The following is a 27,928-nucleotide window of genomic DNA, read 5'->3' as shown; positions in this document are numbered from 1 at the left end:
TACATTTCGAAGTTTACTTTATTGTTGCTACAGCAAAATAACTGGTTGACACGCTACTACCGATTTAAATATTTATTGACTGTTAGTTGTTATAAGTGTTCAGTTTTTTGACAATAGTCGGCAAAAATAATTAGGATATGGGTGGTAAAAAGTGCGGCAACGCCGCGAAATTCTGTTCGTCCAGCCATCTTGTGAAACTCTGAAAGTATGCTTTTTCTGAGGTGTGTGTTAATTTTTAGCTAAAATTTAGTGAAAAAGACTGTTTTATGGGTGAGTTGAGGCTCAGGCCGATCGGGTAGTGTAGTTAGTTTGGTGTTTGAGGATTCAACCGACAGCAAAAACCAAATTAGCGACCCAAAAGTGTGCTCCTGTCACAGCTTTCACTCGGCCGTAAATATATTAGAGAAATATCTAAAATTGACTGAATTAGCCTAATGCGGATACCCCAAACTATTGGAAGCTGGTATTGGGTTGCTTTAATTGTTTTATAATCACTGGAATCCACCCCGACTTTCTTTGAATTGTTTTGGTAGCCATAAAACTGCCTAGAGGTCAACCCAGAAGCAGGTACTTTTCATTGGGACCATTTACCTTATAAGGAACATTTTTCTTTTTTAAATACAGTTTTCTTGTATTAACAGGTTTTGTTGAAATTACTCATTGTCTCCATTAACCACTTTTCAACCCTTTAGCCAAATTTTTTCAGTATCCTACCTGTAATTAGTACAGGTAGGTCTCTGGTAAGAGATATCAGTTTTAAATGACTCATCCAACGTCGAGGTTTCTCCCAACTGTTCCGCTGAAAGGTCATTAATTTTTAAACAGAATTTAATACCTTTAGCTTCTATTATTATTGAACAAACCAGGCTTCCAGCTATTACCCCAAATAAATAATTAAAAAATTCACCCTTTATAGTGTCCTAGAGTGTGTTTGATTTACTTAACCTTGAGATTGTGGTATTTTTCGGTTCTACTGAGGTACTGTCAGTAATCAAGTTAGTTAATTGATTTTTATTTCCTTGTAATGCTGGTTTGTGATTTGTTAAAAAAAGCTGCTTTTTTGACCAATCACAAACTACCCATTGTGCAGAGATTCACCCAAATGTCTTCCATGTATGTTTGCTGGCTGAGTAACTTTTTTTTGTGTGTAAGACAAGGGTCAACCAAAATTCAAACTTGACTGGTCCCACCTTTGGCAGGATGTACACTAATCAAGTATTAACAAAGGCCTTTCCTAGCATATCACTGTAACAAAGCACTTTAATTGCTACTTTCAGCAGATTGATTCACTAAAAAATCAATTGGCTCCTCAAGTTAATTGCTCGCCTTAGGTTGATTTGACTGTAAAAATTGAACCTTCAAATCAATTTTAATTCAGTACTCAGAGTGATAATGCAGCCTGGTGGTCAGTGGAAGCAAGAGAAAGTGCAAACCAGCATTATACAGTGTGTTTTATATGTGTAGTTGTAAAATTAAGTAAAACACTACAGTATTTGCTAATTGGCTTGTTAACTCAATTAAATTGTGGTAGTGGTTCCGCTTGGGCTTAGCCTGTATCAAATTAGCCTCAAAACACATAAATGAAATAACAACAATGTTATGTCACATGTGTTCAATTAACTGTACTTGAACAGTCCTTTAGGTCAGATGTATTGATTTTTACACTCATTTTGCTTCTTTAGGGACACAGTTTGAGAGGAAAAGGGATTTTTGAATCCCTAATAAAATTGTCAATAAGGTTTTCTTAACAAATGAAGAAAGGGCTGAAATTTCTTCCTTATCTCTTTCACGTTGTTTTTTTCTTGATCCACTGGCTATTACAAGTAGGCCAAAAGTACTTTCAACAGGTGTGATTCACACTGAACGCGCCTAGATGGTGTACCTACACCTAAAGAGTATTTTTAGCAGTAGCAGGAACACACTCATAGACTCCTTTATAGTGTCGGCGACCTATTTTTCGGTTTCTGTATTGTTTTGTGTAATAAAATGCCGCTTATCTTAGTGTATTACCAGACTGTTTCAATCGGTTCCAGGAAATAAAGTTAAGTGAAGATTTTTTCCAGGTAATGTGAAGTGCTGGGCGAGACCGTTCCTTTAACAACCAGCCCGGTAGGGTCGACTCGTCATGTCGACAGCCATGAGATCAACTCTCCAGACCGTTCCCGAAAGCTTGGAGGTAAGAACTTTCAACCTAACCTAAAGTGTGAAACTTAAAAGTTATATTACTTGGTATAAAATTGGCAAGCAGCCAATTCATAATTTTGAATGTGATGCCTTCAAACCGGCGTGATTGATTGGAAAAAAGAATAGTTTTTAAAACATACATATAATTGTTTTGTAACTTATTGGGGTTATTTATTTATGTATCAAAAAAAAATCTTGGAGGTTTCCAAAGGAATATAGAAAAAATTAAGAAGAGAACCCCCCAGCTGGTCCTTCTTCAACACTCTTCCAGATGCATGAGTGGTGAAAACACAGAGGTTTGATACAGTCAACCATGTTGTTGAAGGCAAATTTGGTCTTTCAAACTGTCATTACACACTAATAGTTTATCAAATATCTCAACCAATGTATTAAAAATAGGGTTTACTAGAATTGTGACATTAGCAAATTGGAAAGTACATACTACAATAATTACTAGATATAGTAGACATATATCAGCTGTAGGAACAGTTGAACACATTAACACATCCATAAGTCTGATTGTGACTGATCAAATTACGTCACATCCACTATGACAAACTGACACATGTCATAATTGAATTGCAATTCTTTTAAATTGAAATTTAGGTTACCAAGACTAACGCGACTAGTCAAGACACCCCCGCTACCATATCGACCAAAACCCCAGCAAAAGCAACCGGTGAACCGGCCGCCACCAAGACTACGAGGTCGACCTACAACTACTCCAGTTCCACCAATAAGGTAAGTTTATTTGCGTTAAATGTCATTTGCTTATGGATAATAATGGTGGCGGGCAATAATTGTTGCCACAAGCGTTGTGTCGTCTGTTATAAAGTTAGTTGTATTGGCTCATTCACCATAGTGGTGAGACGAAATTTAGTATCCTCTGCACTAAAAAGCCATAAGCAATAATACAATATACATTACCGTTATTAGTTATCGATCGGTTTGTTTACCTAGACTTGAACTCTATTCGTCCCAGCTAAAAATATGCCTTGTCTTGGTGAAAAAACCTGTTAAAATAGTAATATCAGGGGAATATTGACCTTTTAAGAGGTTGGGGGGTGTTGTAATCTATTACGTTTCCGTACCCTTAAATCCATACGACCTTCAAGTCCATGTAAATTATTTACTCCTGGATTGATTGTTAATTTTTCACTCAGATGTAGTTGAACAGATAACAGAGTCTTTTTTTAAACTACAATCCAGTTTGTCCCAGAATAGCTTCCTGGTGAATTATTAATGGGATGTTTTCTGTCCTGTGGCTGAACTAATTGAATCTTCAACTGTTCCATTAAGGTTTAATAAGGAGAGACATTTTTATTTCTGGTGGAAGTTCTGACCTTTTTCACCAAACTACAATGATACTAATGATAGTAATTTCTTTTTAAAAATAGACAGTGTCCGGAATAGAACTATCCACATACGTCATAGATGTGTTTTTGATAGATCCTTAATAATAGTGGATTATTATTAGTTTTTTTATAAGATATAGAACGTGGCTCTAACCTTCGATTATTATGTTTAGTCACGTTATGTTTTCTACCTTTTGCGTAATAGTCGTTAGAAGGAACAGCAATTGATTTCTGACTACTGTTGATTAGGTACAGTAAATCCAATTCAATGTTGTCCTAAGATTAACAGCAACGTGATTAAACACTACAGTCATATGACTAGAAGTTTTTTGGCAAAGTAGACACTGTGCAAATTACGTGCGTTTCAATAATAACGGTAAATCTGCAAACAACCTTATCAAAATAATTGTTGTATACATAAGAGGGTCGTCAAGGTCCTGTTTACCGACTTTGCGGTTTTTTTTTACAATAAGAATTGTCATCCTATACAAAGTAGCAAATTTGTAGTGAGTCAGTAGTTGCGCTAAAATCAGCATATAACACCACAACCAATATGGTATGGTGTCTCATCCTCCATCCCACCTGAATCTTTTAAGCCTTAATGGTGCTCGAGCATCTTCTAGGAAGTGTTTTTGTAATTTAAACACCTGCCCAAGACCGTTTAAACCGGTGCGTACCTACGGTACTGGCGTTAGTCACTGATTGGTAAATAAAGGTCAGAGTTGGTATGTATAATGTAATAAGACCTTGCCGGAATGCGAGTGAACCTTTTTTGCAATAAGTACGGCCTGATTATTAATTATTTGATCGCGCGTAACTTGTGTGTCGAAGTTGGTCCAGGGCTGGAATGCACGTTTTTTAAATCTAAATTGAATGTAGTTCTGTTTGTTCCAACATTCTGGGCATGCCCAGAGCAAAACGGCGAATTTTACAGTTGAAACGTCATGTTTATGGTCACGTGACTGCTATTAACTGTAGTGTCACTTTGCCTGACTCAAAAATTGTAATTTTTTAGTTGAGTGACTTGTATTTTACAATTTTTCCTTTCGTAACTGCTTAAATCTGATTTTGAACATCTTTGTAATTCAGACTACCTTTTTATGGTCACGTGACTGTTGTTGCCTAGTGTCACCAGGCCAATACAGTGCTGCCAGGTCAAAATCTGCATTTACCAAATCACCTGGCATGAATTTTATCATTAAAACTTTTACCACTGTCTAAATCTTTTTTAGCAAATTTTCACTGCTCAAACTACCTTTTTTATGGTCACGTGATTGTTTTTGACTAGTGCCTTTACAATGTTGCCAGCTCAAAAATTGTATTTACGTGACGAATATTTTACTGTTTCAACTTTTCCAATTGCAAGTCCAATTGTCTAAATTAGATTTAGCGAATTTTACAGTTGAAACTACATGTTTATGGTCACGTGACTGCTATTAACTGTAGTGTCACTAAGCCTGTACGGTGTTGCCAACTCAAAAATTGCCATTTTGAACATCTTTGTAATTTAGACTACCTTTTTATGGTCACGTGACTGTTGTTGACTAGTGTCACCAGGCCAATACAGTGCTGCCAGGTCAAAATCTGCATTTACCGAATACACGTGATTTGGTAAATAGGTCAGGTGATTGTTTTTTGGCTAGTGTCACTTTTGGCTTTACAATGTTGCCAGCTATATTTTCTGATTAATCAGCAGTCTTGTAAAACGCTGCACTGACAAGAAAATCTCTATTGTTTCCTGTACTAACTCGTAGGTGACGTTACGTTAATTGTCGAATCCGGTAAGAACCGATTTTTCTATAAATATTCCAAACTTTGTTTGAACCTTTTCGCGGGGGTTATCACAATATTTAACTTTAGATAAGTTGGTACTCTTGACTTCTCTGGTTCATTCATCATTATATTTGACGAGGTTGCTGCTCTGAGCAGAGCTTTTTTGGCGTCACAATGACGTAATTTGACATTTGGTCCGATTATAGTTTTGCCAAATTACGTCATCGTGACGTCAAAAACGCTCTGCTCGCTCCATGGAACTTGAAAACGAATTGCGGCCTAAGGTTTGGTCACGATCTTTTTGGATCTACTCTATCCATGGAATTTTGACGTTTTACCCGTTGTACATTGTTGCCAATTTTGTATGCCATGTTGTCAACTATAGTAACAAAAATGACACTTTTTAAGAATAAATTAAATAGTCTATTCAAAAAATGTCTGACTTTTTTTGATTATACAGTTAAAACTTAAGGGATAAAGGGTAGATTTAAAAAAATCGTGGAACATTCAAGGTTTCACCGTACGTCGTGTAAATTCAAGATGAACACACACATCAGCACCTGCTTTTATTAGTCCAAAGCAAACACTGATTACATCGAAACAATTGAAATTTAAATTAGAATGTTTGCTCGTTTAGTTTCCCACCACCGACACCCGCAAGTTAAATTAGTATTCTTCATTTGTACGGCAAACTGGCACCTCTTTATACGTTGACCTTGTTTTTTTGTGTGCACCGTTTCAGCAAGCACTGTTTTCACGGTTCACCCTGTATACAAAGAAACCTCCCCAGTAGCCCGAAAGGGGAGGCGGAGGCTGTATCAGGGGTGGGGGGGAGGCAACGAGTTTCGCCTGCGTTGCCCGAAAACGCGCCTGCGAGCAACAAAGTTCGAAATCGGGTAAGCCGGACGAGAGGCAGTCGCGTAAGCTCCTCAAAGCGGATTTGTTTCGGTGTTTTTCTTGAGGAACGTGTTGTGTTTACTCTACAGTACCTCATGGCTCTGCATCATCAGTGTTGATTCCACGCGTGTTGATGTGTCAAAAGTATGGGTAAATAGTCAAAAAAAGTGCGTCTTCTAAACCACACAAACAACAAAAGTGATATTGCTACTGGGTTTGCTATTGATATTGACAAACTAACATTGTTATAATATAAATCGTAAAGAGGGAGTGGCTGCTGAAACTTTACTAACTTTCACCCTATTAAATCGTATTCAGCCGCAAATGTGGTAGCATTTTGTAAACGTTATCCAATAAAATTCATATTTGCTTTGGACTTAATAACTGTTTGATTTGCGGTCGTGACATCAGCACAAGAACAAGATAAGCTGGTCTGTAAATAAGCAAGAGATGAATGATTTGCTTCATTTTTTTATACACTGAAAGGAAAAATTAGGCAGCATAAATATTTTGGACCTAAATGTAATCAAACTTTTACTATCTTGTAAATTATGGGTACTATAAATATTCACCTTGCTACGTATACGAAGCACTTTGGCTCTGTAATCGTCTATTTAAAGTTGCAGCTCAAGAAGGGGATCATTTTCTAAATTCAAAACATCGGTAAAACAGTATTTTTGGGATTTGTTTATGTTACCTACCAACTTACATAGACCAAAGTTCTTTTTTCCACATCATGTGATCTAGACTCGACCTCTCGTCCTTCTGATTAACAGTAACGTAAACAAACTTCTGTTGATAATAAAAAAAAAAAACGTACCGATATTACGTTAATATGCATGTTTATTGTTTATCTCTGGCGCAGGAATGCAAATTTCATTAATCCTATGGAATAATATTTTTATATTGTTAATGAGAAGTTTGCAAAATTATACAGTCGATGAAAGACAACTCAGTCACCAAATTAGACGGAGTGACGATGGTAGGACGCCAAGCTGGTTATTTAAATTACTCTAACCCATTTTGGAATGCATAATGTCTTGAAATAAACGAATTTGTCACTTTCAGTTACTGTATGTGGTTAATCCATTTTTGTATCAGATGGTTTTATTTTATCTAACACTATTCAGAATTACCTATAAGGCCGATTTGCGACACAGAGAGTGCTGAGAGTACCAACTTAAGCTGTAAAATGTTTTATTGATGGTTAGTAATGTGCTTTTTCATGAAATTGAAATAGATACACGCTTATGACTTAGTTTTTGGTGAGAAACGCATTTTTCAACGAGGCGTTTCATAACTGTAAACCTTTTTCCTAAGCGCGTGTTACGTAGTGGAAAGTAATACAGTTAGATAATAGATACTTCCTGATTTATTTGTGAATCACTCTAGTTTTGGTATACTGAAAGTCAATAGCAAACCACAGTTACACTTAATCACTTTTTGAAACGCTCTGGTTCTGACTTCCAACCGGTTGTTGTAGAGTCATCCGGTCACTAATGTGATTGCTCTAAATTCAGTGTTGGGAATCCCCTAAACAGGGTGTAGATCGCGTTTTTTCTCTACTGGCTTGAGGGATGTTTGAGGCTTCCACCCTAGGCAGTTGTAAATTAGACGCGGCTGTGGCTTTGAAGCAAACGGGCGCCCTCAAGCCACAGTTGAGTGTCAAAGAGCAGGTTGGTTTAGTTTTTTTGGATCACTAAGGTCGTTTAACGCATTTTTCGTGGTAAAATGGTTTATTAGATCTCAATTAAAACGACTTGGTAACCTTACACAATATTTCAGGATCAACAAACTCTTTAGGGAATAGTATAATTATTATAATAGAGCTGGGCTCTATTTGAAACACACCTAACTGTATTATTACAACATATTACGTGCTTTCGTGTCAAGGTTAATTCTCAGATCAAAATCATTAAAACGACCACTAATGTGACTTTTTTTGTTATTTGTCGCAATAATAAATTTGAATTTTGTCGTATATTAGAGCTTCAAATATAATACAGCCGAAATTTGTACCTAACCAAACTTCTAGGTTAAATAGATTTTTTTAAAGACAAGTTATCTCACACTCACAGACAGTAGGTAGTTTGTGATTGGTCAAAAAAAACAACTTGCTGCTTTTTCTTGACTAATCACATCATCTACGAACAGATGCTGTGATCAACTGGACTTACCATGATGGTTGATTTCTACTACAATTAAAAGTTTTTTTACAAACATTTCTAAAACCATTTTACCACGTGGATTTGGACGTCTTAGTGATGAAAATTGTTCAAAAAAACCAAGCGTCCCTCTATTTCTAACAGCCGATAACCATAAAAAATCAAATGATGAAACTGCTGCGGCGTTCCAAATCGACGGCGGCCGCCCATTCGGAAAGGGCTCCCAAAAACACGCCGCCACCCCATCACGCCCATCACTATCACTATCATCACAATCACGTGGTGCATCCGCAGCACAATCGGAATTCGGGCGGGATGGTGGTAAACATGGTCGAGGGTGTTCCCGTCGTGGTCGGACCTGCTATCGGAAAAACGAAAAAGGTTAGTTAATCAGAAAATGCTGAAAGTAATTCTTTTCAGCACGCTATTCAGTCACCATTTGTTCGGTAACTATTACATTAGCATCATTCATACACAAACACTTCTGGACACATTAAGGCCTAAAATGGTCTAAGGTTAACTTGCTGAGGTGCCCGAAACAAAAACTTCTCTTAAGTAGAACGAGCAATCACAACTTCCACTCTAATAAACTGTTGTTAACTAAATGATAACAAGTTGCATTATGTAATTAGAATAAAGCAGCAGCTTTAAATAGAAACGATAGCTGGAATGAAACTGGCAACTTCATCAAACCCTCCGGAAACTGCTTTGAACGGTCTCGACGGGGTCCTAAATTGATTCAGGTGGAGGTGCAACTAATCAACTTGCTGATGAGATTTTTTCCCCTTTTAATTTTCAATTTGCTCATTGCACACCATTTAGATCAGGTTCATAGTGGTTTTTTTTTTCGGCAAACAATACAGTCTTCCTAAGTGCTGACGTCTATTTCTGTTTAATATAAAAAACATTGTATATTCTGAAATAGCATACAGAAAACTTAACATATGTTGCTTTGAGTTTTTATCATCAGTCCCGTTATCGTTTTGTCATTAACTAAGGTTGGACGATAAGATAATAAAAAAGTGGTTTACTGTATCTTTAATAGGTATACTAATTGGATAATTTAAAATATTTCTCCTATACACTTCTCTATTATTGCTGATAAAAGTGCAATTAATACAAAATAAAGGTGGTTGGTATCAAGTTGCACATTTCAGAGAGTGTTTAGGATACTAGAGACTTCAATTAATATATCTATTGTTTTGGTTTACACATCATTAGTACTTATTAGTGCTAATGAGTTGAAAAATCCACCTTTTATCATTAACAGTTTACAATATAGTTAAATCAGACTTTCAAGAAGTTTCAAGCTAATTTGAATCGTAACATTCATAAAAACTAAGTTATGGATTTTACAAAACTCCTAGACTCCTAATGGTGAATAACAAACTAAACAGGAGTTGGTTACTTTTGGGTATTTTCCATATTTTGCAGAACCCATATTTCCGTCTTGTTTGTTTAAGCTGTACAGCTGTAGAATTGCGAATTAGTTGTTGACATAATCAATTACGAAATTCCCATGATATTACTAAGATAACGTATGAACGATATTAAAATACCAGGCTATACAGGTCCCATAATAAAAAGATAGAACTATTGCAAACCAGTGCTCTAGACAAAGACCACACCTGTGTAAGTGACAACTGTCATTATGCCGGAACACGAATGTGACGTCATCGGAGGGCCTCAAGATTTGAATCAAACTTCCTGTTTGGTCACGTGACCAACTGTTCTTTTTGTTGTACTGATTGATGATTTTATTTGGTTCTTGCGATCTAGAATTTGTACGTAGACTGTCATTCTTTTCTGTTTATTTAAATATTAACTTAATTATTATAGTTTCATTTTGGTTCATTGTAGTTATTTTAGGGGTTTAGTGAAAGATATGAAATGACACTAAATAATTACTTAATAGGTATGTAATATTCATAAGTATCTTTGTGAAAATAATATTTCCTTGTCTTCCACTACGTCCGTCATTTTTGTCACAATCATGTCAATTTTACCAGGTGAATACAGTCCTAATACTTACCAGTTAGTACCTGTTTATTGAATTTGTTACATAAACATTGTAAAATTGGTTACTTTACACTTGCAAATATTGGTTTGCGGATTTAGTGAATTTATTTTCAATTCCCACGCCAAATCTTTCGATTTCCTTTTAAAGGTCGATATTGAACTACACACCACCTGTAATAATCCCATTCACCAACTTATTCAGAATTAATTCAGGGTGAATTAACAACCATAAAACTCGTGACAAAGACTAATAATAATGGTTTTCTAATTTTCCTATTATGTGTGTCTTTAAATAGAAAGTACACCAGAGTTTATAATAAATTCACTTCTATGGCATGTAAAACTGTTTTTCGATCCACACGTGTCGATTCGCTTTCTTTCCCTCTCGTAATTAGACTTCTTTAGCAATTTAAAAGATTATCAATTATACACGTGGACCAAGGGCTAAACTTGTGTCTATACAAATTTATAAATAAATTAACCGTATGAGGCAATTAAAAAGGCACATCACATGGAAACTAGCTCTAATTACAATGTTATTAGGCTAAACAATGAGTTAAGTAACGTTTTGAGATTGTGAGAACGAAATTGCGGTTACCAATCAGTCTTGCGGTATTTTCTTGAAACTTGAAAGCTAAATATTATAGTTATATGTTTGATTGATATTAGAATGATTTACAAAGTGTAGTAAGGTTGTGATAAATTAAAATACTCTAAATTAGTATGTAGTATATTTCAAATTTGATAACTGACTTATCAGGACCATTGATTTCCTAAGAATGGATTTTGTAATCACCATACTTAGATACTAGAATTTTTTTAAATTTTGCACAAAACATCGACTACCTTACCTAACTTTGTTATGGCTGTACTGTTTGCAATATTTTTAGTAAAACATTGAAATCCTGAACCTTGGTTAGGTCGACTGCAATCAAGCGGTTACCAATTAAACCGTTTTCATTTGACTAATCGGATTCTAAGCTAAGAAATGTTTCTTCAAAGTCTCCGCAGTAATACCGTAACGTTATTGAAGTTAATGCCATAGAAAACAGTTCTCTCCTACTCGCGAACTTGGAATAATTGTTGTAATAGCGTGGCCTTGGGACCCGGCTTGATATGTCATGCAATTAGCATGGGTATCTTTTTTCGATGGCGCACCAGTCAGTTGGTACCCGTTAATCGTTCGATTGTTTTGATAAAATGATCGTACCGCGATCGCGCATACTCGATATCTTTGATAACACACGTGACAACGCCTTACTATTGCTATAATTTCATTTTTATGTGCCGCGGATGTGTCTGTTGGATAGTGCCAAAAATCCGCTCTTGCCCCAGTTAGTTGGTTAAGATAACGACAAAATTTGTGAATGTTGCGTGACGAAATAAGTTACTACAATATTAATAGCGAATATGACTTTAGCTACAGTAATCATACTGTCGCCAGGTAAATAAATGAGATAACAGCGCTTACGTGTAATTTTTGAGATAATTAAAAGCTGTGATAATGTCTTCTATATGTTTCTTGTGATTTACGTGTATGTTGTATGTGGTTGTGCCGTTTTGTAAAAGGGAAAACAGCTTCAGCTTCTATCGCCTGCGTCCATCTGCAGTGGTCAAGATTATAATTAAACGTTTTTGCCTACTTTAGTGTTAAAGGATGAGCGACAACGAAGACGCTAAAACGCAGCACGAAATAGGCATCAAAATGTTGAGAGACCGACGTGAAAAAATCACCAACGGTGGTAAATACAGTGATCGTTACAAGAACACATTTTCTCACGAGGTCAAGGACGAAAAGTACCCATTAAGTACCAAGTGCCGCGAAACTTTAGAACAATACCGCAGCTTATCCAAACAAAGTGACAAATCAGACAGTTCTACGTTAAGTGCCAGACACAGCCCTAGTTTTACCAAGGAGATGATGGGTACCCCCAAGGCGATGCCCAGCAACGCCACCAACGATCTAAACAAGCAAGAGAATACACTGATCTCCTACAAACCCATATCCGACACTAGCCCTAGACTACCATTAACGTCCACCCTTAACACCAGTCCGAAACAACTGAAATACCCCAAAAAAAGCAACGTGTACAGTATCACTCCTGCTGCGGACAATTCGAAAAACCCGCAACCCCCAAAAATCGCTCTAAAAGTGATTTTGAACAACCCCAATCCAGGTCCGAGCGACAACACTCAAACCCACTTGGACGACGTGGAGAGCATCATTTCAAAACTCAAAGAAAAAGAGAAAAAGGAAGAAAACATGCGAAAGTTTAACGAACTGGTCGCCAAAGCTAGGAAGGAGCGTGTTGCGGTGCCGGTTAACGTCACCCCCGCCAAAAAACCGCCCCCGGTCGATCAGTCGCAGGACCTGCTCAAACCCCAAAAAGCTCTAATGAACCCCATCAAACCCTCCAAGGAAATCGAGGACTTGCAAGCTTCGCGAGGATTTAGCGATGTGGACACTGACAATGAGGAGCACAACTTTAATAGGCACATCAAAGAGAGGAAGAGCATGGACCAGCAGGGCACTAGAGAGAGAAAACGGGAGGAGAGCAAAACCACTTCACTGAACAGGACAGCTAGCGATGTTCAGGATAAGAATGTGGTCATGCTGAAGAGGAAACCGCGCATGTCCAGAGAGCGAAATAAGGTAATATCGTTTAATTTATGGTATAACGCCCAAGAGGATGATGTTGCTACTTCTAATGTGGTAAAGAACCCTCACCCTGTAGTTCAATTAGCCTTTGATTTACAAATTGTTCTTTACAGAGTCTCGTTCTGTTACTGATCTGTCATTATTTATAAATCAATAATAAGCATCATAAATCACATGTGCCAGTATGGCAAAGGTGATGGACGGTCCAATTGTCAAGTGACGTACAGTTGCAGCAATCTGATAATTGTCATTTACATGATTGTTGCCCTTCGGTAATATTGAAATTTTTATACCTGTTTGATATAATCATAAGAAAGAGACATAAGACTAAACTTTTCTCTTGTTTTTTCTACACAACAATTATTGTAGTTAACTTATTATTTGTGAATCTCTCACTTTCAAATAGGTAGTATTAAATTACTGTTTTAAAGGACATTTCTTTATTTCTACTCGTGTTATCTTATTGTAAAACCTCAAGTAATAAAAAAAAAATGACAGATAAAAGGCTAATCACAACCAAACATGATGAAACTGTATGTCAATACTCGAAGCAAGGTAATAATCAGACTTTTCTTTTAACTAAGTGACTCATTTGTCTTACAATTACAACAAAAACTTAATAATTTCTCTCTGAGGAGCAAAACCACAGATTCGAGATTTAACGAAAAACTGGTGGTTGCCTAATTCGTCATTGAAGCAGTTTTTTATTGTCTGGATCGAATAAAAAAAAACCAAGAATGCTTCATTTGCGGAACAATTACACTGTAACAATACGCCATTGTTTTGCAGTTTTATTAGCGCCATGGCGATAATGAGCCTTATTGCAAATCTAATAATATGAATGTTAATAGGATAATGATGAAAAACTAGGTTCCCCGCTTAATTGGTTAAGTGACAGTGGGTTAATCGTTGGCATATATTACTACCAAGTAGGTTGTGTTTCAATGGCGCCAAACCTCAAAAAAAAAGCGTCTTTTTGGGTCAAATTCCGGCAGAATAATGCACATCGATATATCAGGATGTAAAGCCCTTTTCAAAGTGTGAAGGTTAAGCCGTTTCCAGACGAACTGATCGGTGAATAATCTGATTGGACCTTTAAAAGTTTCCTTGAAATGTATGTGCAGCGTTCGCAAAACAACGATAAGCTGGTTTAATCATTGCCTTGCCTCCCCTTATCTTATCCTAAGCACTTAATTTGTCCAGATAAATAACTCTAATTAATAATGTCTAAATATGCATTATTTTTTACAATTATTTTTTTAGAGCAATGACAGTTCGGAATCGGGTGGCGGCCGCAGCAACTCGGCAACGTCGGCCAGTGGGCGGAATCGGCCAAGGGCGGGCGAGGAGCCGACCATTGGCAAATACAAGTTGCTCAAAACCATCGGCAAAGGAAACTTTGCCAAGGTGAAACTGGCCAAACACGTTCCCACGGGGAAGGAAGTGGCCATCAAGATCATCGACAAGACTCAGCTTACGCAGGGCTCCTTACAGAAACTCTTCAGGGAGGTGGGTTGATATTTTACATTGGTTGCCATACTTATAAATAGTCTCAACCAAATAAAAAGACAATTTATCTAAACTATTTTTGTCTTAGGTCCGGATAATGAAGATGTTAGATCATCCAAATATAGTCAAACTATTCCAAGTAATAGAAACAGATAAAACTTTGTACCTGGTAATGGAATACGCTTCCGGAGGTGAGGTGTTCGACTACCTGGTGCTCCACGGCAGGATGAAGGAGAAAGAGGCCAGGGCCAAGTTCCGTCAAATAGTTTCGGCGGTTCAATATTGTCACCAAAAGAGAATTATTCATAGGTAGGCAAAATCCATTGAACTTTACCAGACAATGATTTATAGTAGCCATGCTGATGACCTTTGGGTAATCAAGTTATTGGCTATTTTCTGAATGAAAAAGCGTTGTGCAAACACCGCCTAACTAATAACAATAATATCGGGGGTTGACTAAATTGCCGCCTCCGTTATTATGCAAATGATTGCCGAAACTAGTTTTTGATATTACAAATGAAGTGGCATTGAACACAGTTGAATGATTTAAAGGTTTTCGATCTTAAACATCTACTAAACTTGATGAGACTTTTCCGAAACTTTGGTTACAAATTATCTTATGGGAAATCCGGTATGGCATATCCGCTGATTCACCTGCTTATTGACGTAATTAATCCGTGTCCGGAGTACTAAAAAAGAATTTCAACGTTACTGCTCCATTTATATCTTTTTAATCATTTTGATCGTCAGGAATTTGAAGGTGGAACTGTTTATTATGTTTTGAATGAAAGTCCGGTATTAAGTGTTATTATTTTTCAGAGACTTAAAGGCTGAAAACTTGTTGTTAGACAGCGAAATGAACATAAAAATAGCAGATTTCGGTTTCTCGAACGAGTTCACGCCCGGTAACAAATTGGACACGTTTTGTGGCAGCCCCCCGTACGCTGCTCCCGAACTATTCCAAGTAGGTTTTTCAGTACGGTGGTTATTTTCGGTTATTTACATTATTGACGTCGTAGGGTAAAAAATACGACGGTCCCGAGGTGGACGTGTGGTCGTTGGGTGTGATTTTATACACCCTCGTATCGGGCAGTTTACCATTCGACGGTTCAACGCTACGGGAATTGAGGGAACGAGTGCTGCGCGGAAAGTACCGCATTCCGTTCTACATGAGCACCGACTGCGAGAATCTGCTCAAAAAATTCCTGGTTCTGAATCCGGCCAAACGAGCCAGTTTGGAGACGATCATGAAGGACAAGTGGATGAACCAGGGGTATGTTGGGTTAGTTGTATTTTTTTCCGTTCGTTTATTGGTGTTGTCTGTGTGCTCGGTGGGTATTGTAACGGTAGTTTTCTCTCTGAACCGATTAAATTTTGCATCTTGACTATTTCAGACTAGTTGCGGTAATAGTCTAGTAGATATTGGAGGGCCCGGTGCACTGTCAAACTTTTGCAACTAGTTAAATGGTGTAGGATATAGAGAATTTATTGTTTTTTCTTGACGTGAGTCCGATCAGCGCCAAGGTAACTCACCATTTGCACTCGTGCTAATTTTTGACAGTACTTTTAGATTGTTAATTATTACAGTTTGGGTTACACATGGTATTGTCTTGGTAGGTTTCGTAGCTGTATTCCGTAGAGAAGGTCTAATTAAGAATTTTCAAAACTAAAATATAGTAATGTCAATGATCAGTTGGTTGCACCATAATAACTAAATAAATGTAACACCCCATGTTTAATGTTTTGAACACACCTGAAAATTGTTGTTAAAGTCATCTTCAAAAGTTTTAAATATTTTATTTTCTGTAGGTCTCAAAATTGCTTCAAATAAGTGATTGTCCTGATGAATTTTCGCATAAGAACTGAAGTAAAAATACACCATATTGACTGCTTTTCTGAATTAACATTTTTTAAAAGAGGATTTTTACGTTTTTAAAACGTTTGCTTATTGCTGTTAAAGTCATCTTCAAAAAGTTAGAATATTTTATTTGTAAGCTTTAATTAAACCAAAACATCAGGTTTAATTATGGGTTCAATTCCGACCTGCATGATTTGACAGCAAATTTACTTGATCACCCTGTACGAATTTTTATTTGAAGGCACCTTACACACGTACATGGTGCAAACCGTTAAATTAATTTGCTTCCAAAAGCTTTAGCTAACAGTGGAAAATAAAACAAAATTTTTCAGTTATGTACCAAAGACTGGTTACAAATTTCACCACCAGAGGTAGCTTTCTATGGTAGTTTGTGATTGGTTAAAAAAGGCAGCTTATAGCTTGCTGTTTTTCTTACCAATCATAAACGTGGAACAGTGTTACATTTCGTTACCGTCAGAAATTAAGACAGATGTACTACTTAATTAGGCCTTCAATTCAATGGTAGTTGTTGTGATAATCCTTTTTACTTGACGGGTTCTCACATGAAGGTTTTTTTTCACTTGAAAGCACCGTTCGCAGGTACGAGAATGACGAGTTGAAGCCGTACGTGGAACCCGAAGCGGACATGAACGACCCGAAACGGATCGAAGTTCTAGTCAGTCTCGGTTTTAACCGGTTCGACGTGGAAAACTCGTTGGACACGCAAAAGTACGACGACGTTTTCGCGACGTACTTGCTGTTAGGACGCAAAAATACAGACGTAAGTGATTAGTGTCCGTTGATTAAACCGCTGACCGGCTTCGAATCTAGCCGGAAAGCGACGGAAGCAGGAGCGGTTCCAGTTTGTCGCTACGTAACATGGCCGGACAGCAACAACCTGGAGCGGCCCAACCTACCGCTCAGAGTCCCTCCCATAGGGGCGTGCACCGATCGATATCTGCCACGCATGCGAAACCAAACAGGCGAGCGTCAAGTGGAGGTAAGTTTGGTCTGCAAACTGGACAGTTGCGCTTTACGTTTCATGCGGCTCCTACGATACTTTGTCCAATTAGTCCACCTTGAACAAATACTTTAAATATTTAATCACAATGTATCGCAGGAGCTTATTTAATTACAACTGCTTTTATATTTGGACACTTTTTATGAAATCTCTTAAACAGAAAAAAAAACACTCAAAATCTAAACCAACAAATTATTGTCATTGGCAAACCTGTGTTATTATAAACTTTTCTAGGTGTCCGAGGGTTGGCTTTTGGCACACCTTTACCGTTGGCAGGTAAAAATCAAAATTCACGCGTTACTAACCTCGTATCTCCATCAAACTAATGCCAATTTTTGCACTTTTATGTTTCCAAGCACCGCATATCGTTTTCTTTTTTAACAAGGCAAACACTGGCATTACTTGTGGGTTGCTCGTGAGTTTTTTTTTTATTACTATTACAAACCACTATTTAGTAATTAACCAGATTGAATAGAAACCATTGCAGTGCAGTTGTAATTAGATGCCTGAGCTTGATTTTGCAATAATAACATTTACGGAGGTGGGAGTATTTTGTGGTACAGATTTTCACTGAAGTAAAACAGTTGCATGTGAAAGGTTTGAAAATAAAATAGTAGCTAGTTTCCTATAGTAGTATTGTACTTTTAAAAAAAGAGAATAATTTGAAGTAAATGCAAACTGGGACAACCTTAAATACACCCTTCTCCACTGTTCTGATTTATTATTTTTGTGTGCTACATAACCTAATTGTGGTTTTTTTTTTCTTCTTCAGGTGGCACTATAGGTGAGTATTTTTGGGACTAACATTCCAATTTGCTTCACATGTGATCATACAGAAATTTCACCTTAAAACAATTCAAAACTTCATAAGCTTTTAATATTTTCTACAAATTTCACCTAAATTTCTTTTTTTAAAATGAAGCATTTTAATGCCAAAAAAAACGTCAGTGAAAATTATACTACTTATTTGGTACACCATATATCTGTAACATAGGAGGGGTACATGTGCCCTATCTCTCTTTTGTTTATAGTGAGTTGAGTGAGATGGAATGCATGGGCGTATGTCTAATATCACTTACGTTAAAAAATTTAAACGGTTCACAGGGAATTCTGCCCGCCTTATTTTAACTTTCTTTTTAAGCTTTTTATAAAATTACTAGCGATGTAATATTGAAATGTAAGCTCGTTTTAAAATGTTCATATTAGAAACCTTTCAATTTCATTTTCTTTTGGTAGATGACCCCATTGTCTTACCTTCCTAAGTTTTACATAGAAGAGACATTTCTTGCTTTATGTGACCAACTGTCAAATTAACTGACAAAGATTTTCTTTATCTTTGTTCATTGGTTTGTAGTGGTTTTCTTACCGATGAAATTTTCATACAATGGGAATCATTACAGTGTTCATTAGAGTCAACTGATGACTTGTTGATCTACAACACAATTATTGAGGGACAGTTTTGGATAATGACAACAATTTTTTAGGTGAAACTCTTAGGACGGGGCCACAACAAACGCAGACCGCGACTGCACAAAGCAATAATCACCAAAGCGGCTTCAAACGACAAAACACCGTGGACAGCGCTACCATTAAAGAAAACAACGCGAGATTGAATGCCAGACCGACCAGCGCTCAACCAAAGACGATCACGGAAAATAGTAAGTTTTTAACATGTTGTTTGGTGTTGTTCTTTGTAATGTAGTGATTTCTCTAACTTGCACATAAGTAAAATCACGGGTGGATAAGTAAACAAAACATTCTGTAGTTTCTTTACTTTCATGGATCTATTACACTAACCAGCCCAGTTTTTTGTTTTTCACGTTTAGTGTTGTAGCTTTGGTTTTGTTTCTGTCGTATTAGGAGTACAATCTTCGGCTAGGGCTCGAACTGTATCTAAGAATACGCCGTTATCTGCTTTAGGGACCACAGTAGGCCGCCGGTCTACGATCAGCTACGACGGCAAGTCGGAAAGCACGGAGAAGACCAATTTGGCCGTTGATTTACCTAGGTGAGTGTTGTTTCAATACGTGTATATTCTTATAAATAATAGTAGTAGTAGTTGGCTAGTTATAAGTTAGAATATAGCTAAAAGTATTTCCTGTTTCTCTCCTAAAGTAGTTTAAAATCCTGTAATTCTAACCAAAAACAAATTCCTTTTCCGAAAATCGAAAACAAATCAAAGTAACTACGTTTCTCTTGCTAACCGCATGCAGCTCTGAACCGAACCCGGACAACGCCAAGGGCGCGGGCGCCGCCACTGGCGTGACGTCCGCCATTGGCAAGGGCCACGTCAAATCGGCTTCGGTCAGCAGTAGCGCGCCCCCCGACACGGCTCCCACTGTCAATGCTAACGATCCCTTACGTTCGTCTAGGTAGGTGTAGGATCTCGCCCTTTTAGTTGTGGTGTGCTCGTCCTTTTTCGTTTCTATAGAAGGGGTAAACGGTGGATAGCGGATTGTTGGCTTTTTAGTTCACGGGTTAGGGTCATATTGTGTTGTTTGTTTTAAGCAGGTTGCTTGTATTTTAGTGACAAGGATGGAGAAAAGCTCGGATGATTGTTATATACAGGTAAAAGAAAAACCGAGTTTAGGCATAACCGTGTAACGGACAGAGAAACATTGATAATTGCATGCTCAAGACAAAGACAGAGAATCAAAAGAAAGTCGCAAGTAGGCGAAAATTTGGATGCGTTGTTGCCAAACACCTTTCTGAATTCGTCAGCTAGAATACTTGCAAAATTAATTTGGTGATTGGAATATTGTTATATTGTGTGAGTGACAACAAATTCGATGACATTCTCTGTCAATTACACAGTTGTCCTATGGTCGGTTTTTTCTTTACCTCCCCTGTATAACAAATTTATGCTTGCTTTATAGTAAAACTTAAAAAATAACTGGTCTGATTACACCAACGTAATTTCTGTAGTCGTACGAATGCATCGCCGGCCACCACACGACAACAGGCCTTCCCTAGAAACACATCGTCGAGAAGCACCTTCCACTCGGGACAGACGCGCCCCAGGGCCGGACAATACACCGGACAGGGCCCCACGCCGGGGGACTCCACGCACGGCCGCTCGTTTTTCGCCAAGTTCAGCCTCAAAAGTTTCACGAAACGGTGAGTGAGTTTTGATGATTTTTGTCCCGCTTTAGTTTAGTGTGGAAATGGTTGGTTTAGTTGTAGTTTTGAGAATAATTCGAGGGATTTATCCTTCCTTTTACTTCTCCGTGTTTAACTGTTATTCGTAGGTAGTGTACAGAGCTTTGAAGGTAAAGGTGCTAAACTAAGTTAAATGAAAATTTGTTAAAATTATTTTTTGGGTTCTATAACTTGTAGTGATTTGGAAGCGGGAATGATTTATATTTCATCTACCATCTTCGAATAACATGTAAATATATTGCTTTGGTGCTATTTTCATGATTTTATGTTAGGTGTTGGTTAATTTTGTTGCTGCCTGCGAAAGTTTTGCACCTGAAGATTTCTTACACTCCGGTTAGCACGTCGATGTGTTGGTGGCTGAATCATTATTCAATAATTTCTTAGGTAAACGAAGCAGTTTTTCAGGGTAGCCATTTTATCTGGTATAATGTTTAAAAATCATCTTACGTCTCTTTTTAACTCATTCTGATAAAACAAGATGGCCTATGTTACTCCAGTTTAAAACTTACTCCAAAATACACCTTTTCTTTTGAGATAATGGTTAGGTTATCGTTATCTACACCTCTCTAGTTTTAATTCAAGTAACGTCATTAACTGAATATCTTGTCTGTCAATCATAATTTACGTCACGGCTACCCTGTAAAATTTACTAACATTTAAACACCGCCATTGCAGACCAACCCCTCAGATTATTTTCCATTCACCAATCAGTGGAACACAAAATGTTGCCAAATCATCCAATCTATACTGTCGCTTTCTGTACCTTTCCTTATACAGATATGGAAATTTCATAAAAAGATTTGTTATAACTTTGTGTGGCTGTATCACTAAAACTAAAAGTGTTTCCAAAACACAATAAATTGTTTAAAAACAGCCACTGTCGGTTATCCGTAATAAAGCACATCAGATTTTAAAAGTTAACACCTCAAAAGTTTGATGAAAACGGTAAAAAAAACACTCAAAACTGTAAAAATACAATGCAAAAAATACTGTTATGTCATATTTGAAAGTAATCTCGTTATTTTGGATCATAACATCTCAATGATAAGGAGAGAGAAGAGTGTAAATTCAATGTTCCCAATGGAAACAACTTTGTAAGTGTATCAGTCTGTCGAAGCGGATTTGAGGTAGTTTGAATGTTTACAAAATCAAAGTGGCTGGTAAAGTGGTCAAACTGTGTCGGCTTCGGTAGACTGACACATGTCACTTACGAAGTTGTTTCCATATACAGGTGTGGTAAATCCAAAACCGACCATAGGAAAACCGTGTAACTGACAGAGAAACGTAGATAATTGCATGCGTGGGAGAAAGACAGATAACGAAAAAAAAAAATCAAGTAGGCCATATTTTTAGCGCGCTGTTGCCAAACGCCGTAAGTATTCAATACCCTCGACAAACTTACTTACGGCGTTTGGCAACAGCGCGCTAATAATATGGCCTACTTGATACTTTTTTCGTTTTCTGTCTTTCTCCCGCGCATGCAATTATCTACGTTTCTCTGTCCGTTACACGGTTTTCCTATGGTCGCTTTTGGATTTACCACACCTGTATACAGGGTATTCCAAATGTTTCGAAACGGTATATGTTTTTCCACAAGGTGAAAGCTACAAAGATGTAATTTTGGAATATCACAGAAGGTTAAAAAATCATCTCTAATCTACCTTCTAATTTGATATTAACTGGTTTTTTAGTCAACAATGAAGCCTGTTCTATATTTGTAGTTTGTGGAAAAAGGTAAGACCGTTTCGAAACATTTGGAATACCCTGTATATACAATCTTTATCTAATCTTTAAAAGGCTATTATACACATGTTATATTAGAAGTTGTTTCCCAAAGGTTCTCTTTCCTTATCAATTTTGAAATTTCCATACTTGTATACATACATGTAATGTGGCCTATAATTTGGTCTCTGGGGGATGTTTTTTTTTTTAAATAAATTATATTTTATGTGTGTACGCGCGAGTGGTTCGTCCCTTCCGTGTGGCTAATTCTGAACGGGGATTGTCAAAATCGAAAATCTATTATAGGTCGTGAAGTCATTCGCTTTTTGTTGCGTTTGGGGGCAGCAAACAGCGAACGACGGCCGACGATCACTATAATAGCGCACAATTTTCTGGTCCAGGCAATAACGAGGAGGGACCACTCGGCGCACGTCCTTGGACCCGGCCGGAGCAGCTCCGCAGTGTCCCGAAGGCTCCATCTGGCTGAAGTTGTCCAATTCACCCCCTCCCCTAAACTAAGTTAAGGGCAGCAAGCAAGTTGGGGATTTGGTTGTTTGAATGCTTTTAAGTTCAGTATTGATAAAATCACACAAACCAAGCCACCTGACTAGCTTTACTACATATTTTTGTTATTTCTGTACTGGGTGATATTTTATTAATTAATGTATTATATGCATTTTGTGATTTTTTTAATGCATTATAGAAGACTGATATATGCAGTTTTCTACTTTATTTAAGTATGTGTTTACAAGATAAAGCGTTCAAATAAGAGATCTCATAATCTCATCAATGTTCATAACCAACTTATGTAGTTGTAAGATGTGATTATTTGTATCGTATTATATATATTTTATTTCAAAGTTTATCTGTTAGTGTACTCACAAAAACCGTCTAGTGTACGAAGACCCGGTTATTGTACAATTTTTTAATCGACAATACACTCCGTCAGTCTTACTGAGTTGTTTTTGTATTTCTTTTTGCTTGGAGCGTGGTGAAGGCAAACGAATAACACAACTTTTATTTAAAAAAAAAAACCACTAACATTGCTTCCAAAACTTTCGCAAGCAGGTGAGATTGTTTTTCCATTCCCCTTCCTAATTTGTCTTAATTTGCACACGATCCGTTCTACCATTACACACGTTACTAAATTTTGTGTTCTTATACGTGTCAACTTTGTTATTTTCAGAGCGTTAGAACCCGGCCAACAAGTTAAACACAGCAATTCACCTTTACCTTCAGTAGGGTAAGTTTATTTGGTAATCGACCCACCAAAGGATGTTTTTTTTTTGTTGTTTTCGAATTAGTACATCGAGTTAGCACCGAACTTTAGCAAAAAGTTAGTCAATAGCTGTGAGTGACGTATTTGAGTGTGATGCTTAGTCTACGTGAGCAGAATTTGCGCAAATCTCAGCACTAGTTTTTGTGATTGGTAAAAAACTGCTTTTTTTGACCAATCACTGTGCCGTGATTGACACAAATGCTGCACATGTGGACTTGGCATCATAACCTGAACAGTCGAATGATAAGTTTGTTTTCGAAAGGGTTGTTTTTGCAGGGTGGGAGGAGGGGGCACGCAAAACGACGAACACGTCAAACCTAGATCGTTGCGCTTCACGTGGTCAATGAAAACGACTTCAAGTCGCGATCCCGCCGAAATTATGGCTGAAATCAGAAAGGTAAGCTTAAGACTTTAGTCCAAATTTGAAATCAGTAACTATAACGTCATGAACCTGACTACCACACACCTGGACATTTTTTACCTCGTCAGTCCAAAGAAAGTTTCTCCACAAACCTTCAAAGTGATTTAACCACTTTTGCTTTAACCTAAAATAATTCAGTTATTTGAACAGTTACGACAAAAGGTCACTGAAGGTAAAATATAGTCCAGACCAAAGGCTTTTGAACGGTGTATTCAGAAAAGGTCATTGGTGTGATAGTTTGATCGCTAGAGGGCGTCAAAGTCAAGTTTGTTGACAATTTTTGCTTTTTACACAGTTTTTCAGATATTTCCTGGAAACTAAAAATTGTTTTTCACTTTTTTGGGTCACCCTGTATTCAGCCGCTAATCTGAGACACCCTGTCATCTATTTTGTCCCAACTGTCACGTGACGGTTTTCAGTGCGTGGCACCCTTAAAAAAAAATGAGATTTTTCCAAATGTCACTTTACGTCATTTTTGTATCATTAACCTAAAGGAATTTAGGCAGTAGAAATATATTTTAAAAATAAAATGTTTTTCTCTAAAATAAATTTAATAATTTTAAAAGGTAAACCATTTTTCAAGGACAAACAGTGCCTGGTACCAAAAAGAGAATAGTAAATAAAAGTTGTCTTCCCTCAAGGTACGTTTGTGGTAAAAATTTCAGACCTCTAGCTTTAAGCGTTCCTGAGATATTTAGCAAAAACTACAAAAAAAGCAAGGTTAACTTTGACGCCCTCTAGCGGCCGAACCGAGAAACTTAGCCGCGTTTGTTCAACGTCACGTGAGAGCACCATTCCTTAGCTTTCTTTTGTTGTATGGCTCGTATATACCGGATGATTCAAATAAGCGAGTTATTCACGATTTTCTGGATAAGTGCACGAAAATTTTGCTTAAATTCGGTTCGATTTGAGGGGCGACCAATCAAGACTGCTAGAGCAAAAACAGTTGAGGATCGATACAGACTTTTTACATCAAGTAGGCCTAGAATTTGACGTATAGATTCCAAAAATCAAATAATAAATGGGTCATCCCATTTAAGAAATTATAAGTTTAGTTTTTTGCTCAAATTTGGGACACCCTGTATTAAGCTGAAAACAACTGAATATTGACATAAGATATGTTACATGAAAAATACCCAGAAATTTACGTAGAATCTGTAAATACAACAAAAAATTAAGGTTCTCATTTGAAAATGTCAACTGGAAGGTCGATACTCAATTTTGGGACACCCTGTATATCTAATTTTTTTCTAAAAATACGTGTCCGAGCATTTTTGGTTAAAGATGCCTTGAATTTTAATCGAATTTATTCCATATTTTATGAACACACTGTATACCCCGTTTGTGCATTAAGCGACCAAAACGGATGTCGCCATCTTTGTCCAGACCTTCGCCTACTGCGCAATTGAGTGAAACCAAAAAGTTAATCGTAAAACAGTTTTGTTCATATTTGGTGGATAATAGTGGGCAACAGCAGATTGATTAACGTCACTGATTTTCTGACAGTTTACGGCCGCCATACTGAACGATTTTTGTCTCCCACTTTGGTTGCTTATGCTCCTTCCTGCTATATTTTTTTATTATTTTGAAAAACAAATAAGTTTTAACGTTTATTGTAGGTGTTAGATGCGAACAATTGCGATTACGAACAACGCGAAAGATTCTTACTGCTTTGCGTACACGGTGACCCAAACGCGGACAGTTTGGTCCAATGGGAAATCGAAGTGTGCAAACTACCGCGGCTGTCCCTGAATGGTGTTCGATTCAAGAGGATTTCAGGTACGTCATCCATTTTCCTCTAGTTCAGACCTGTAACTTATAATAATCAACAGGGACGAGCATCGGTTTCAAGAATATTGCTAGCAAAATAGCGAACGAACTGAAGCTGTGACTGGTCGTCAAGGAGACGGACGAACAGGAAAACGAAATTGAATCGACTATATAGAAAATTGGACGATACGAGCCGAAGGGTCGAGATTTTTCAGTGGGTCGCTAATAAAGTTTCTGTCTCCCCCCATGATGAACCAAACACACACACACACACGCAATTTTTCGAATAATGCTCTAACGTAGTTTTTAAGGTTAAAAAAAAAAAAGATACACTCTAACTCTTATTCAAGCTTGTGATATTTGGAATTGAGAGAAGAAAGTTGCGCGGGAGTTACAAATTCCGTTTTCCACCCGACTTCTCTTTCGATTGGAATTTACGTTTTTTTTAGTATTAAGGCTGTCTTGAATCAGACTTTTTTTACTGAAATCAAGCACTATACTAGAACGTCAACCGGAGTTTGATTGGTATTTATTGTTTTATTAGTATATCCCATTTAGTTTTTTTTTTATATATAATAGTATGAAGTGTATAATCCCGCGTATTATTAGAGAAAATAAAATGGTTTTAACGCTACTTAAACGTCAATTTCTTCTCGAAGTTGGTCAAGTTTGTAGTTGTGTCACTCCAAGTTTGGCCAACCTGAGAGAATTTCTGAAATCTAGGCTTAGAACAAAATAAGAGTAAAGAAATGCGCCCTTTCTAAATTTGATGACTACCCTAAACCTGGAGGGACCTGTCGAATTATATTCCTGGGACTGGCTACTTGGATTGGTGCAACGTCGGCCTAGTCGTGCGCGTATAATTTGTCATGTTTGTGATAACCAGAGTGTACATTACAAAGCACAAAGGCAAAGAGTAAAAGGACTTTGACCGTGCGCCCAGTCTGATACTATATAATAGATTTTTTTCAAATTCGTGTAAATATTGTGTGATAATAGTGCGTGTAAGCTGCGAGTGCGAATAGAGCAGGTTATTATCTCATTTTTTAACTGTCATCCATACGTCACACCCTAATTGGACAATTTTTGTTATATATTTTGAAAAAGGCCTACCCGTACTCGTTTATTAATTATGTTAACAGAGAAAAAACATTTCACCCTTACAAACAGTACTTACGTTTAATTTTTGTCTCAGTCTCGTATACGGAGCGTCGCAATTGTGCCGCACCGTCCGTTTACTAAACCTTATATTACTTAAGCTGCAGTTACTTTTTAATTTTGCTATAGAGTATATGATCGTCGTAGCAGCCTTCTGTACATAGTTTAGATCATAAAAAAAAAACCGAACTTTCCTTTTGTCGGTTCGAACACGCAAATCGACTGCCCGACAGTGTTTCTGGGGTGGGAAAGGACGGTAGTAATTGCCCATAGGACGTTTATATAAAGTAGACGGTACAATAAAAAATATATTTACTTGTTAGTACAGCCTTAGGATATAGTAATGCTGTAAAGAGCAATGTTGCTTTACGTTTTAAATCAATTCTTTCACTGGGGATGGGCACTTATGTTAGATTAAGCTGATCATTTATAATAAATATTTAAAACCGACATTTTTTTGGTTTTATTACTAGAGTCCCAATTTCTAGAAATTTTGCTTTTTGTAAATAATAAAGGTACTATATTGAGATATTGAAGGCTTCTAAACAAAAATATACCAAATATCTATAGAAGCATTAAAATGCCTTGCAAAATCAGCCTAGAAGCTTCCAAATGCTTTTCAATTTATGTAGAAGCTCTCAAAAGATTTCTATACAATCTTGTAACAAAGTTACTAATTTTTGTTCTGATCTTCAAAGTCTGTCATTTCTTATTTTCAAAACCGTGTAACAGGGTGGTAATAACCCTTTTTCAAGTTTCCGCGCCCTGTTTTACCTTTCGTTTAAGCAATGAGACTTTTACTAGCCCTTCTACCGACAATTACTCCCGCCAAAGTGTCCTTGTTGTAACTCTTGTGAGTACCAGTAAACTACGAAAACATACCGCCCGTTTTCACTTACTGAGTGCAAAAGATTACCGTGATTTTCTCCACTGATTAAAAGCTACCCGAAGGCAATAGTGATCCTACTGTCACTTTAAA

The 27,928-nt window shown here is 37.2% G+C and overlaps 1 protein-coding gene across 29 annotated transcripts; it reads left to right on the top strand.

Moving 5' to 3' along the window:
• The first annotated feature begins 18 nt into the window (after nt 1-18).
• On the top strand, nt 19-27,399 carry LOC145734909 (serine/threonine-protein kinase MARK2-like). Of its 29 annotated transcripts, none has more exons than XM_081988561.1 (19): nt 19-221; nt 2,064-2,176; nt 2,791-2,925; nt 14,316-14,561; nt 14,650-14,870; nt 15,381-15,525; nt 15,581-15,843; nt 17,008-17,200; nt 17,251-17,419; nt 17,675-17,716; nt 18,213-18,224; nt 18,925-19,098; nt 19,301-19,448; nt 19,654-19,812; nt 20,366-20,557; nt 23,508-23,564; nt 23,877-23,997; nt 25,641-25,800; nt 25,854-27,399. In XM_081988561.1, exons 2-19 carry the CDS (start codon nt 2,126-2,128, stop codon nt 25,910-25,912), a joined length of 2,547 nt encoding a protein of 848 aa, XP_081844687.1. In that variant the 5' UTR covers nt 19-221; nt 2,064-2,125; the 3' UTR covers nt 25,913-27,399. The 29 variants fall into 29 exon arrangements, 28 of the variants coding, with proteins under 28 accessions (XP_081844687.1, XP_081844686.1, XP_081844685.1 ...); XM_081988560.1 differs by having other exon boundaries at nt 19-270; nt 2,053-2,176; XM_081988559.1 differs by having other exon boundaries at nt 20-270.
• The last annotated feature ends 529 nt before the right edge of the window (nt 27,400-27,928 follow it).

Source organism: Ips typographus, linkage group LG10, assembly GCF_016097725.1.
Source record: "Ips typographus isolate SLU linkage group LG10, UJ_Ityp_2.0, whole genome shotgun sequence".
NCBI classification, from domain to species: Eukaryota; Metazoa; Arthropoda; class Insecta; order Coleoptera; family Curculionidae; genus Ips; species Ips typographus.
This window is presented reverse-complemented; position numbering and strand designations above follow the sequence as displayed.

What these genes read in the sequence shown, in the direction of transcription:
- LOC145734909 (XM_081988534.1), top strand. Translation starts at nt 12,051, where the DNA reads ATGAGCGACAACGAAGACGCTAAAACGCAGCACGAAATAGGCATCAAA. An exon ending in TACAGAAACTCTTCAGGGAG is followed by an intron (nt 14,562 to 14,649) that starts GTGGGTTGATAT and finishes TTTTTGTCTTAG; the next exon opens with GTCCGGATAATGAAGATGTT. An exon ending in AAAGACGATCACGGAAAATA is followed by an intron (nt 19,099 to 19,300) that starts GTAAGTTTTTAA and finishes CTGTCGTATTAG; the next exon opens with GAGTACAATCTTCGGCTAGG.